This window comes from Coffea arabica, chromosome 8e (assembly GCF_036785885.1).
Source record: "Coffea arabica cultivar ET-39 chromosome 8e, Coffea Arabica ET-39 HiFi, whole genome shotgun sequence".
In the NCBI taxonomy this organism is placed as follows: domain Eukaryota; kingdom Viridiplantae; phylum Streptophyta; class Magnoliopsida; order Gentianales; family Rubiaceae; genus Coffea; species Coffea arabica.
The window spans coordinates 8,397,307-8,413,156 of NC_092324.1; the positions used below are offsets into that span (position 1 = coordinate 8,397,307).

General features: G+C 31.6%; 1 protein-coding gene across 1 annotated transcript; it reads left to right on the forward strand.

The window, feature by feature from the left end:
- Positions 1-1,698: 1,698 nt before the first annotated feature.
- On the forward strand, positions 1,699-4,344 carry LOC113704491 (probable receptor-like protein kinase At1g49730). Its single transcript, XM_027226391.2, has 2 exons — positions 1,699-2,268; positions 3,458-4,344. Exons 1-2 carry the CDS (start codon positions 1,791-1,793, stop codon positions 4,114-4,116), a joined length of 1,137 nt encoding a protein of 378 aa, XP_027082192.1. The 5' UTR covers positions 1,699-1,790; the 3' UTR covers positions 4,117-4,344.
- Positions 4,345-15,850: the final 11,506 nt, after the last annotated feature.

Here is a 15,850-nt window from a genome sequence, read left to right on the forward strand (position 1 = left end):
TAAATAAAAAAGAATCAGATTTTGATCCTTCAATATTCTATCTCTACTGTTAAAGCTAATGAATCTAAGTGCGACATTTGACGGATCTAATGATGGAAATAGATTGAAGGTTCAAAATTTGATACTTTTTCTTATTGAGGGATCAATTTGACATTTGAAATAGATGAGGGATAAAAAATTAATGATTATAATAGTTTAGGGGCTTGCTAAATAGTTTATGTCTAAGCATAAAAGCATTTACAATCCAAAAAATCACCTAATACAATTGTTTTTTTTTTTTTTTCATTTTGATTACCATTTTACAGTGTACAAGCAATGTCAACCAATATTTGCAAACATAAATATTTTCCAGATAGCTTATTGTTTGTGTTTCGTTCCTCTTGACTTCACACGGTCAAAACCTTTGTCATATATAAAGTCTTAAACCTTTTATTATACTTGTGCTCTGATGGAGATAGTCCAATGAGATATTTTGATGATGAAAAGGGATAGGTTAATGAAGAAAAGATAGTTTTGGTGTCTTATAGTTCAGCTTTTAATTATGCCAAACACGAGGAAATGAATAAAAATTTAAAAGTAAATTGTCTGATCCATATTGCAAAGACTACTTATTTAATTGTCTTTTTGATTAATAAATGGATGGATGCAAGCCTTGTTTGGGAACATCTATTTGTGTTTTTAAAGCATTTGAAATTGTACTCATCATTTCCACTCTTCCTAAGTAACAAGCCTTTGTATTTGACTTATTTTGCATCATAGTGGTCAGTTCATTTTAGTTGTGCTTAATTTTCATCAATAAAATTTTCTTTTTCAAAATGAAAATAAGCCATAAAAATAAATCATTAAAACAGTAAAATATGAGCTCTAGTTCGAGTTCAAGTTGAATCAACCATTTTAGTTAGACAAGTTAGCTTGAGACGATTGAAACTTAAATGAGTCGAGTTTAAATAGTAATTTTAACTTGTACTGTTTTCAAGTGAAATTACTCAAAGGAATTTGGATAGTACAAAACAAATCAAGTTTTGGGTCCTTTACAACTCTATGTTTTATATCTATTATTATAAACTTAGGATTTCATTCTCAGATTGCTCCTTTGGAGACCCTGTCCTTAAAAAATTATCCCCGTACAAATGGTGTTCTACCTAGCAAGCACTCTATGATTGTAAAATTATGAGAAATAATTTATATGCGTCAAATAAACATATATACACCGTATGAGACAGCAGATATAGTGGTGACTCCAAAAGTTTGTTAGTATAATGTTTGGAGACCAAACATCACTAATTATCTCTTGAAATTATATAAAGAGATAATGTGGCAGGTGTAATTATATTTGAGGGCACAAAGTGGCAGCTCTAGAAAGCCTTATAGAACAAATTACACTTGAAGAATTCTACAAAGTCCACTAATTAATTTATCATTCCTATGGATGGACAATATAGTTTATGAAAGTCTTAAACTAACTTTTAGTTTTCAAGATTAACTACTTAATGACAGAATTAAGACCCTTGAGCACATTAGTATTCTCATGGATAAGACAATAAGCAGTTGCTTTCAAGTTCCAGCTCTGCAATTAGCAGCAAAATGCCATATTTATGGATCTTCTTCGTTATGCCGCAGCACCAGTCTTCTCCTCTAATGATATTTGTCTCAACATTTCCATACATTCCTTGATTATTTTCTATCTCCTCTTCTCTCCCAAACCTCTCCTCCATCCAATTAATAGAAGCCATATAAATACAGTTGGTTATAGAAAAGAATATCTTGGTCGATCTCCCAATCACAAAATAATGTCATTCTTTGTCAAAGCAAATCCGCGACATTTTTGGATTGTAGGGGCAATAATACTAGTGATTATAATCACAATTTTGTTGAGGAGGTGGGCTGTTTATGTTGAAGCAAACAAAGCTGAAAAATCTGGAGATGATACGGAGAAAAATCTGAAAATTGATCATGATCACAAGCCTTCAACAGAGATATCCAGGAGTCCATCAAGTGCTGGTGATTGTAGCAGCAATTGTTGTTCGATAAGGACGTATGCTTTGGAAGAATTGAAAGTTGCAACTAAGGAATTCAAGGTTCAGATTGGTGTTGGTGCAACTTCAATTGTGTATCTTGCTGAATTTCAGGATGGAGGATTTGGTGCTGTGAAACGTGTGCTGGAAGAGAAAGGAGGAAGCCAGAAAATATTCCTTGATGAAGTGTCTGTTTTGCTTAGGATTTCTCATCCAAATTTGGTATGCTTGATGGGATTCTGCTTGGAGAAAGGTAAGGTTTAGACATCACTTTTTTTTTTTTAATATCGTGATTCTTGGTAAAATCACCACCGATTCCTTTGATTGCAAGAAATTGAACAACATGAATATTCTTTAAAAAGCATCATAGTTTCAATGATAAAGTTTATTTTTTATACAATAACCAGGTAAAAAAGGTATCATCTACCAAACTGTTTTCCGTTTTCAACCTGTATATCCCCACCTCTAGCAACAAAATAAACCTTCTTTATGAACTAATACAAGAATGTTACTGATAATTTTAATAACGTTAACAGTTTGCAGCCATTTTTAGGAGAACACTTAATCAAACTACTAATGAAAAGATAATAGAAACATTAATATGGTGTTAAGGCATCCAATACAATATGTGGCCTTGATAATACCATTTAGTATCAGATGAACATTGTAGAAAATGTAATTTGATTAGTATTCTAAGCTAAAGAAGGAAATGAAAAAAAAAGGTCTTAAGAATCAGGGAAACAAATATATGAGTATCACAAGCCTATATCGTTGCAAGTATAGGATAAAAATTTAGGTTAAAAACATGTATGCATTGACTTTTTTAGAGCAGCACAACTTCTTATGATTTAAATATCTGAGTGAATTTGGACAAAGACGTGAGCATAGACATAGAGTTCCTGGCCATTGAAAATCTCTAGGTTTCTCTTTGTTCTCTGCGAAGCAAAGAAATTAGCTTATGCATAAGGCTTTGGTCTTGCTTATAAGACATCAAATTAACCATAATAAATAAATTTTTAGATTAGAAAACTAATCATTTCAGAACTGCGTGGCATTCTTGTCCGCTGTTGCATGGACTACTTTTATGGTTCTATTAGACGTCTCAATGAAAAATGTTATGCCTTATCGATTGAATGTTGGCTAATTCCTCAACAACCATGTAAATTTTATGAACTCCAAACTAAAGGAGAAGAAGAAGAAGGGGAAGAAAAAAAAAAGATACTTCCTTATATTGCTTTTAAATTTTTTAATTCCAATTGTTGTCTAATAATCATACACTTTATTCAGCAAAATCCAGATTCATCATAAAAATGATACTTAATTTTTGCACAAAAACAAGATAACAGAAATGCATGCACGATTCTTCTACTAGATGATATTGTCATCATAACAATGCCTATTAGTGTACTAATATGTGACATGATTTGTACATTATCATGCAGGAGAACAACTTCTTCTTTTAGAGTATGTTCCAAACAAGAGCCTCTTTGATCGAATGCACACGTACCAAGGCCAATGCTCGGGGATTCTTTCATGGTCTAACCGCTTGAACATTGCTCTAGACATCGCTCGTGCTTTGGATTATCTCCATTGTGTAGCAGATCCTCCGGTCATCCACAGAGACGTAAAATCATCCAACATATTGTTAATCGACGATGATCACGCGAAACTGGCAGATTTTGGGCTATGCAAGCTAGGTAGCGACGCGCAAAGCGCGTACACGCCTACTGCAATAAAGGGTTCGCTAGGTTATGTTGACACATATTACCTTAACACTGGGATAGTGTCACCAAAGTGTGATGTTTATAGCTTTGGAGTTCTGCTTCTTGAGCTCATCACTGGGCTCAAGTCAGTACAAGGCTCGACCACGCTTGCAGAATGGACTGAGGACTGCAGGAGGACTGAGAATTTGGATGATTTGATAGGACTTTTGGATCCGAAACTCAGGGCTGATATGAATCAAGAGCAACTAAGGGTGTTGTTTGATGTGGCCAACCAAGCTTTGCTTCAGAATTTTGAAGCAAGACCTGACATGGCTCAAATTGTTTATAGAATTTCAAGTTGCATGGAACCTCAATCTCAGCCAGAGTTGCCAGTATGATGCTGATAACAATCAGTAGTACTAGATACAGTAGACTAGCTGTACAAATTCTACTTCTTTCGATCTAAAATTTTATAGTTGTAGGGGAAGAGAAAGGGGATTTTTGTTTCTTTCTTCCTTTTCTTTGGGGGGCTAGGGTGTATATAAAATGAGTTGCCTTGTATAAAACGTCCAATACTAAGTCATATGTGCTGTGCATAACTAGTCTGAAATAGCATCTTAAACAGTGGATGGCGATTCTTGGTACATAAAACTATATAGTATAGTTTTGCAACGATTATTAATTAGGAATTGTTGCATTGATTCCTTCCTGCTGTTTGTTCTTTTCTTGTTTTTGGAACAAGTTCCCTTGCAAGACAATATTCCATAAATTGCAGTTCTAATAGGATATATTACTTTGTACAGCTAGCATTTTGAGAAATTCTTAGACCTTGTCCACGAATTTTTCCAACCGACAAAGAAAACAATTTTGAAGTTTTTATTGGTTTTCCAGGATGAGGAAATCCATTCCAATTGATAAAAATTAGTTGGTGCAAGCTGGCATTATTTGGCCTTGCATTATTTGGACAGCCAGCAATTGATGAGGTCAAAGGAACTCCATCTGTTTCTGTTTGTAAGTGACGATACGAAACGAAATACTTATCAGCAATTACAAGTCAGAATGAATGTAACAAGCCACATGATTGGAATTTTTGACATAGAATCAGTTGGACAGCAGATAACATTATCTCTAGTTCAAATATTCCATCCTACCATTTTCTGGACAGCAAAAAGTGAAGAGTGTATATATGTGTGTGTGTGTGTAAAATAATAATATTACATAGGTTGAGTAAACAACACTACCTATTTTCTTGCTGTAATCAACACTGCAGTTAGGCTCCTTTTCAAATGAAAGTTAAGCGATATGGGACTTGCATATAAGTAGAGGCTAAGCACTTAAATCCAAGTTGAAATATTCATTTTGTTTCGGTACGTATGGAACCCACATAATTAGAATTGCCTGTTTAGACTTGAGTTGTGCTTGACCTGCAAGTCGGTACGTGACATTATCGTATAAGAGTAAATCTCGCGTAAATTCTGTGCGATGCGATGTGAGTTTTAGCTAGTTTTGTTATGATTGGCTCTTGCACGAATACAAGGGCCCAATGGATGAATCTAATATCTTGCGTGGTGCGTCAAGTGGGGCAGGGCATACTCCTCTGATTTGGTGTGTCGGCTCGGATCTAAAGTGGCTCGAGTCTCCAGATTACAAAATAAGAAAAAAAATCTCTCGTGATCGCTATGTTAAGTGTGTTTCAGTTAGTATTATTATAATTAGCTCTTACACGAACACAAGAGTTATAGGGAATGAATCTAATAACTCAGTTACCTGAATTACATTTTGAGCCCTTATAAACAGTCAAACTTCTCTTTTGAGGATTCGACAGACTAGTAATCACGTAAGCCTATAAATTTTCTTTCTAAATTTACTTTGTTTTTTCTCTTTCATTAGACATAGATTTTCATAGACCTCTATAACATGTCTGGACCTAGGACGAAATGTTATAAATGGAAGTTTTATTTGATTTCACAGGCAAATTCATAGAATCTACATACTGAACATGGGGGAAGTGGATTATTTTAATTTTTTTCTTCAAATTCTGATAGCATTATTGTAGAACTAGTACTAGTCACTTTGCATGTATCAAGATCTGTGCTGGTACTAGTACTACTAATTCTTTCCACCAGGTACTACTACCAGTCCTTATTTATTTGGGGTTTTGAGAACAATGAAACAAAAGAAAAGGACCGATTTCAAGCATCAGAAAGAAACAAAAAAAAAATATGGGGTTTTTAAAAAAAATAAAATATGGGTTTTATGTTGAATCCTGAGGCTTTAATATTGAAAGATTTTGGTAAATTTATTGTTGGGAAATTGATGTGATTTGGGCTGGAAATCAAAAGAATAAAATATGGGTTTTATGTTAAAATAAAAGAAAATTGAAGATGAGAGACATGCAGGATGAAGACTATAAGATGGGAGTGATTCTTTAAAAACTTGTCATTTTTGCAAAATAATCCCTGAGGTTTTAAGATAATTTTTATAGGCAACCAAAATACTTTAATGAAATTCATTTGGGCAATTATGCTGGGCTGAAATTCTTTTGAAACAATTCTCGAGCAAAAAGTTATGAACCCAAATAATTTCAGATGTGTCGGAAAAGTTCAAAATTTCTCTTGGGCTGATTGATTGCCCAATTAATGATTATATTCAAAGTCTGATGGTAACAAGTGTAGTTAAATAAAAGCCCAAACTTTGTGCTACAACTTATTTCTAATATTATGGACTATTCTTATGAGATCCAATATTTAAGAAAGGATAAGATTAGGAAATTAATTATAAATGATTAAAACCCAAAGACAATTAAGCCCAAACTCAATGGATCGACCCAATGCATGTATTTTTCTTTAGAATCTATTAAGTAAAAATCTTACCAAATTAAGGCCTGACAATTAGGGAAAACTTTTTAAGTAGGAAATTTTCTATTTTTTGCAAATTTTCCATGATATGTGCTTTTACGATTTAGGGAATTCTATAAAGTATGTGGCTGACTAATTATATCATCTTGCACTAGATGTTAGTGGTTCATACACCTCTGTATTTCAAAAATTGTTTAATAGCAATAATTTTTTCTCAATTTATATTAATTATGCAAAAGCATATCATGTCTTATTGTATTCATATTTGAAATGTTATGACTATTTAGTGTGACATATTTATGATGAAATCATAAGTTTTCATTGCATGTTGACATGAACAAGGATATGATCCTAGTTACATTCTTGCTATGTTACATGTTACATGTTATGCATGGTTAAGTGCACTAACCATGTGCACATTCATGTACATTATAATGATAAAGTTTATTGTCACTCTCCTTATGAATTGCAAGTATAACTATATGTGTGATAGATGTTTTCTTCATAAACAAAAGTATCATTTTTTTAATTTGTAAAATAAAAAGTTTAGGTGGGTTCGATTTCAGTCACCACCACGGTTGAAGATATGTCTTTGGAACCATAGATTGCTTATAGAAATTCTTATAGATTGCTTGCTAACACAGCTCTCACATTGACAATATGATTTTTTGTGAGAAAGTTGCCCGTCCTTGCCAACTGAACCAACTTGTGTTGGTGAAATTATCATATGTAGTAGTGTGTTAAATTGTTTTGAAATGTATATATGCATAATATCTTCATGACCCAGCAGAAGAGGTAATTGCTATTCACCAGGCATTTATTCACTCAAATCACTATTTTATATCCAATCCATTAGAATTAGGATTGGATAACTGATGCTAAAGAAAGACAATTAGTTATTTGCTTTTATAAAAAAAAAAATTTTATTTAGAGCATGTAGATTCATAGATTAATATATTTTATTTAGACATTAATCAATTTTGGTAGTAAGATATTTTCAACATAACTAGACTAACAGCCAAAAAAGGTCTCCGCTTGTACGTGTTTCGTCATCATCATGTGCTTATCTTGTTGTCGCCACATATTGCTTTGCCTGCCTTACAGACATTTATATCATAATAATAACGGTTGCTTTTCGCGATGTGTTTTCCATTCTCCACCTTTTTCAGTTTTTTTAGAAAGAGAATAGAAAAGAAAGACAATTCCCAACATCCTTCCTTCCAGGTCATAATGATGGGTGGCACTTTTCGATCAAAGTCGCTTGCTATTCTGACTGCTAGCTAAGTCCTTCTCCCCTGCCCAAGAGAAATGTGTTTCTTTAAAAACCTAGACATGGATTTTTTGTACTGAATTCTATTATTCTTAAAAATCTAGTTTCCAACACATTCAATTCGTCAGATTTGCAATGAATAATGTAGGAAAAAGGTGCTCTAAAAATTTGAGAGAAATGAGCTCTATGAAATTTTCTTTTCAAAATCCTGTTTGCAACATATTCAATTCCTCATATTTGCACTGAACCTTAGATTTGTAGTGAATAGTGTAGGAAAAAGGTTCTCTAAAAATTTGAGAGAAATGAGCTTCACAAAATTTTCTTTTGCTGCGAAAAAAGTATTCAAATCGATCTTTGTCTTTGAGGCAACTTTAATTTCCCTTGCTGGGTATGTATCTTCTTCTTCGATTGCTCTTTTGCTTTGTTGGGGTTTTCTTGTTTTTCTATGGTTTTTTGAGTTATATTTAAATTGTGAATGTGTTCTCATTTGATGACTATTTCTGGTTATTTCAACAAATAAGGCATCAAAAGATCCTTGATATTGTGTTTACTCCCTCTTGCTATAAGACAATTGTATCAATATTGTTACTTGTTCTAAATGAGAAAAAAAGGTGCAAAGATATTCTAATAGTTTCCATAGAGAGGACTTTGAGTTTGGCAAAAATTTACTGAATTTTGCTATAATAGTGAAAGAGTTTATGCATTTTCTTTTTACTATCACGTTGATTTTGCTAATAATGTCAAAATTTTGCTAGGCTTAGTCTATAAAATCTTATCATGCTAATTTTGAGTGTTGTTTGTAGTATATTTTGAGGTTTTCAAATCTTGAACTATGTCTGATTTTCTATTGATATTTGTGATATACATGATGGAAGAATTTGAGTATTAGAGAAGTTTGTAATATTTTGCTAATAATAGTCAAAATGATGAAATTTCCAACAATAGAATGTTGCTGTAATTCAAATTGCACTTGCAAGAATCTGTTTGTGATTTACGACTATAAAATTTTGTTTGCCTTCTTTACAATTAATTAATCAATTACTCAAAGTCATTGATTCTTGTCAGTAGACTAATTGAGAAGTTGAATGGGAAAACAAAGGCTTTACTACTAAAGGAGATCATTCCGTTAGGGATGATGCACTTGGTGATGATAATATGCCTAAGGGATTTCGCCATTTTCTTTTGGCTGATTTTCTAGTGCTGTTTTTGTGAAATTATCTGGTATGTATTTGGTGTTGTGTTCGTTCAGCGTTTCCTAATTATTTTTTTGCTATTTTTCATTCAAAGCTACTAAAGTGTGCACTCTTATTTTTATGATAATAGTGCACAATTAGAAGCAAAGGCAGTGGATCGCAAAATTGAAATTACTATTTTTCAGCAATTTTTTTCTAGAAGGAAATGCATTAGGTTGAATTGAAACCCTATGCACTATAAATGCCCTGTAGAAGTCCAGTCTAAATGCAATGCTTTCTCTTGTAATAAGCATATGAATTTCTTTTTAAATTAATTGTGTTGAGAATGCTCAGTACACAGGCTGTATCCAATGAACTACCAGCTTTTTCAACTAATAAAATAGTGCTTCAAATTTAATCAGTGTTTATTGGATTATTGTACAACTACTAATTAAGAATGCTTCTGCTACCAAGGTTTTTTATTTAAAAATCAATTGATAATTTTTTAAGATTAAATATCAAGCGGATACACCAATTTATGGTGTAATCATGTGTGTTTTTTTGTTCAAAACGTAGTTAGCAGCATATAAATAAACCTATAAAAATTCAGGAGATATCCTCTTAATGTGGAACAATATACTCGATAATAATTTTGGTTTTTATTTTTAAAAATACTGTGTAGTATAATTAAGCATCTCATCTATGTTTTTCTATTGGACACAGAGGCCATTTACAACAAGAACTCTTTACTTGCGTATTATCTAAAGATAAAAGTAGCACTGCTATATATATGATCATCTATATCCCTAATCACGTATATAGGCAGGAGTTTATGTATTTATTAGGACAATGTATAGATCTTTGTACTATTTTGTCTATATCTCATCTGATTTTTCAGACTTCATACCGCCTTTGGAAAAATGCCTTCAAATTTTTTGTTTTATGTTACAGTATAGTGATTATGTAACATTATAGTTGTATGCTAACTGAAATATTCTGAATATTTTCTGTCCTTTTTTTTTTTCTCTTTTTTAGTTGTCTTATCTTCACTATGAATAATGTTGCAGCATTGTTATTTGTTCTTCTCCTTTTTGTGTTCTTTCAAAAGTTGCTCTGTAGATAGTCTTCACTTTTGAGGTCTGGTTTTTGAATGATCAAACTAATAAATGTTATCATTGTACTTTCTCTTTTATATGTATTTGTCTCTGCTTTCTATTTTGTGTTTAGGTGGAATTCTGTGTTTTCCTAGTTAGAGCTTTTAGAAACTGATTTTACAATTACATTATCTATTTATTTTGGTAGCAGGATTGTCTTTTGCATTTCCCTTGCCTTAGAAACCAAAGGATTGAGCTACTCTACTGCATCTCATTTAGCCTATTAGGTATATGTTTCTTTTCATAAAGGCCTGTGGCTTCTTGTTATTTATTTCTAGGAATTCAAATCAATGTTCTTGTTTATAGTTCAGATAATAATTTTTATTACTTATTATGGTTTAGAAGTTTTATGATTTTATTTCTCTTTTACTTATTATGGTTTAGAATCTTTATTTTTTATTTCTCTTTCTATATTCTACTATCTGTGTTTAAAATAGTGTTATTTACTTCCTAATTTTTTCCATTGTGCATGTCTATTTTCATGCTTTTGTGCAAATCAGATGCTACCCTTCTCCCCCCCTCTCTCTCTCTCTCTCTTTTTGAACTTATGAAAGCTATGTTTGTCTAGTTTATAATAATGAAGTTATTGCTTGTCATGATTTGGTGATTAACTCTATTTCTTTGTTTTTCTATGACCTTATTGATTTATTAGATCTTATTGTTTGTTTCATTGGTGATTTTGTTTAAAAAGTGTAAAAAAATCTGTATCTATAGCTTATGACTACTTCTTTATAATGGATGCTAATGCTATGAGACGTAGTCATTGTGTTTAAATGCCAAAAGATAAAAAAGATAACTTGTTACGGCGCAGAAAAGAGATGTATGCTTTAAAAAAAAAATAGAAGTTTTCTATTGATATGTGTTCACCAGCTCAAGTTAGAGAAAATTGCATACTTACGACTGATGTGTCTATCTAGCCATTGAATCTACTTGGTCTTGCTAGAGAGGCATCCATTTGTCATAATCAATGTGTTGTGAGTAATGATACTTTAGATAGAAGTAGAAGTATTCGATCATTTTTGACCACTGGTGTTTCTTCTAATCAAACCCCTACCTCTACGTTGTCGCTGCCTCAAGAGAATGCTAAGGCTATAAAACATAGTCGCTATGCTCGTATGCCAAAGGGAAAAAAAGGATAACTGGTTACGCTATAAAAAAAAGCATATGCATTGAAAAAATAGGAAATGACGTCTATAGGTGCATGTTCTTCTGTTAATACTAGAGAACATTGCTCCTCTAGAACTAATGTGCCTCCTCATCAGTTAAATACACTAATCTTGCTAGAAAGATATCTGTTTGTCATGATCATAGTGTCATGAGTAATGATGCCTTAGTTAGGCTATTTGATCATTTGTCCAATGGTATTCAATTATTTTCGACTATCAGTTCTCTTTCAAATCAAGTTCTTACTTCCTCGATACCCTCGCCTCTTCATTCTATAGGTGTAGTATTTACTGCAGTTACATATTTTTGATAATATGCTAATAAGCAAATATTTTTTAAGCTTATTCATCTGTTGCCATCATGTCTTTAGCCTTACGTACTGCTTCAATAGAGAACCCTATAGTTTGTCTCGCTTAGTTTCACAACCATCTATACCTTTATCCTTTCTTATGCTTTAAATGTTATTCTAAGTTAGGTAGACTATGTTTTTCTGTGTTTGTCTATTAGTTTTTAGAAATGGACCTGTACAAGGAAAGACATTATTTATGGACGGTAGTCAATCTAATATCTCTAATGATAACACAATTGTGCATATGCTGATTGATACTACTCCTCCTAGAATATCTTGGTAGTAGATGGTATTTGCTCTTGATTTAAATCCATGTAGATATTTTTACACTAGATGGTCATTCTTTGACTCCTTATAGAGTGATTTATACTGGCCATTGTCTCGGGGAAAAGGCAAAAAACCAATAGGATTAGATTACGCTGATTGGATCGAATTCCAAAAGAACATGTTCTCTTGCACAACGACAAATTTGGTCTAAAGCTATGAAAAACATTGTAGCCAAAGAATAAAAATCGTTGCGCTTAATAATTAACTACGAAAAATGCTGTGGCCAAAATCATCACAAAATCTACGTCGTTAACCATTTCCAAAATCATAGTCAAAAGTTTAACTATTTCATATGATTTTCCTTTTCATAGTCCAAAAGATTACCATTTCTAATGAAATTGTATGTCGGCAAAGAAACTTATTTTCATAGCAAATAATGCATTTTTGTCTATCTTTCAACAAAATCATATTTTTAATTACAAATTTTTTGTAGTAAATTGCTTCAATAATGCTAGCCAACTATGATAACATTTCACTATGCAAATAATCACAACTGATTGTACAACATTCAGCTACGTTTTTTTGCGTAGTTGAATATCAATGTGTTCCATTACAAAAAAAAAAAAAAAATTGTAGCCAATTGTAGAACTATTTGTTACAATTTTCTATGTAGGCAAATCTCAAACCATTTGGCTACAAAAAAAGTCGATCGTTGGACATTTGGTTATGATTTCTTTTGTACCCATTTATCAAATGATTATGCTACAGACAAAAAATTGTGGCCAATTAAAAAATATTTGGCTACAATATTTATGTAGCCTATTCTCAAGATATTTTTTCCGTTTAAAAAATCGTAGTCGATTGCAAAACATTTTCTTATAATTTTTGGCATAGTTAAGTATAGAACCATTCTAATATTAAAACATTGATAGTTGATTCTATGAATTTGAATATGATTTTTTTGTAGTAAATGCTTAAACCATTCCACTATAATAAAAGAATTGTAGGCGATTTTTGAGCATTTGGTTTATGATCTATTACGTGATATTTTTGTCACCAATTTTTTACTTGATACTTGTACACAACATAATAAAATGTGGTATAAAATAACAAATTAAATTGAAAAATAAAAAACTTACTATTTAGCATATATTTCAATCTAGTGAATATGAAAGTTGCAATAATATTATTCGCAACAATTGAATTCATAGAACAGTACCAAAAAATCATTTCCTACACAAGTGCTCCAAGATTCGTAAAAATAAGTTAAAATTATAATAAATAGAGTCTTGATCAAAGTTAAAAACAAAGCTTAATCAAAATGACTAGCTCATCGCAACATCCAAGCTCCATCTCTTTCTCAAATCTACTAATTAGTAGCTGCAATGAAAAATATATTTGTTGAAAAATAGAGAAATTGACAAAAGTAATACAAATCAAAAACCAAAACAAGAAATATTTCAAACTCCTCTTTTTCATAAAAGAATTCAAAAAAAAAAAAAAAACCAACAAAGTATAAGAAACTAACCATTGCCAAGAATTGAATCCTATTCAGCCCCAAAAAAGTTCTCTAATACTTTACCATGCTTTTCCAGCACAAATGACATTTGATACATTTTACTTTTTACTAATTCCAAATTTTCTTTAATAGCTCACATTCCATTTTAACATTCTTTAAGTGTTTCTTCAAGTTTCTTATTCTCTTCATGACATAGATATTAGTTTTGAATGATAACCAAGTCCCTTGATATACCCTGATTGCTTACCAAGAACTTGATCAACAATTTGATTTGAAGACATAGGATTACCCTCTTTGATTGATTTTTTTTTGAAACCCTATCATTTCATTCGGCAAAGGATGTTAGATACAGTTAAATTTTTAATTAAAGGAACTCTCTAGATGAATTTGTGAAAAAGGAAAAGCCATTATTTTTAACAATGAATTTTAATATATTTTAATATTTTGTCTTTGACAATGGGGTTGACTATCCTTTTGTCTCGTTATATTGTATATATTTGAAGAGTGTGACCCTATTAACTTCTTCACCATCATTGGATTCTTTCTTACTATGAAATAAAGAAACTATAGTTAGAGAATATATCAATAGCAATATTATAATATGCTTATCACTTAGTATTGACTAACTTCTTGCGGATTACAATAAATGATACAGACCCTTGGCTGTATGATATTTCTAACTTTTTTTAATATTCTTTATTTTTGTACATATCTTGCCTATGAAACCAAGAAATACAATAGAATATTAATGCATTGTATTATAGGAATTGTAGCTGGCCAATTAGATGAATTGGGCGAATTTTTCAGAATATTGCTAAAATAAAAAATTGTCATAAAATTGATGTGATTTGAGGATTGTTTATGATTTAAGGGTTGCCGCAATTACGATATAAGGCTACCAATAAAAGTAGTATTAATTTGTATTTATTTTTGCTGGCTTTAGTTTTCTCAATTTTCTCCCCTTTTTTTTCCAAGCTTTCACTCCTCATCAGATGAGCGGCGAAGCATCTCTGCCGACATTCAGCATGAATGTTCATCAGGACATGATAGGATATGCTACAAATTTTTCTTGACAGATATGCGGCACTCGGCGATTTTTTTATTTTGCCTGACGTCGCAAATTTGATCTGCGGTGTTCAATTTTCTTTTCCTGATGCCGCAAATTTGATTTGCAGCGTCAGTTTTTTTTTTGACAATTTTTTTTCCTGACACGTCAGTGATGCACCATTCATCACATTGTGATCAACGGATGCCGATTGCGGACAAAATATTTTTTTAAAAGTGAAAAAGCAAATTTTTTTTAAAGCGAAATTGCATTTTTTTAAAAGTAAAATAGCAAATATCAATTGCGACGATAATTTTGTGGCCGTCCATCCCACCTAACCTCTTATCATTTTTTTTTCTAAAAAAAAATGCTGATGGCCAAGCCCTAATTTTTTTTAAACTAACGCCGCAATTTGAATTTTCGGGGTTAGTTTTTCCACCATCGATCGCCCACAAAGTTTTTCGATCTAGAAAATCAAAGGTACTGATTTAGTCAAAAAACAATTTCTAGTCAAAGTAGCACTACTCCAATTATGTTATGTTACCGACAATAATGACTCATGCCTCGTGTTCACGGACAATCTCAATGTTTCTCTCTTCTTTGTATACTCACTTGAGAGAATCCCAACTCTCTCACAACTTTTCTCTTTTTCTTTCTGGTGTGGAATCTTCATCTTCTACCTATTTCCCCATTAAATCTATAATTATCTCTTGAATTTTCGACAGTAAGTGGTGGATTAAAATGGCTTGAATCGAGAAAAAACAACATTACGATTTGAGTGGTAGATCGTAAAGAAGTTTTTTAAAGAAGCCATATTGTCGGTGATAAGGTTAGTTTATTTAAAAATTTTATCAGTAATAATTTTATAATATTTGCAGTAATTTTATGTTCTAGATATTATATTGCTTTTTATTTATTCAATTTAATAGATAAATGTTTATTTATGGTTTGTTTTTAAGATTAAACGTGTAATTTATATTTTAAAAGATTATTTAATTTGTTTGATTTTTGGATAATGTGGCAAATATTTGTTTGATTTTTAGATTATGTGACAACTGTTTGTTTGTTTCCTGATAATTTACATTTTTGAAGATTATTTGTTGTTTGATTTTAGAATTAAATTTATAGAGGCAGTAGTCTTTTAGACGAATGATGAATAAAAGGTGAATGATGAAGAGTAATAAATGGTGAATGATTCCATATATACTGTCCGTAGATGATATATGGTGAATGATACCAGTAAGTCATAAGTTAGTAGATGATAAAAGGTGCACGATGAATAATAATAAATGGTGAATGGTGAATGGTAAGTGGTAAATGATAAATAGTAAATG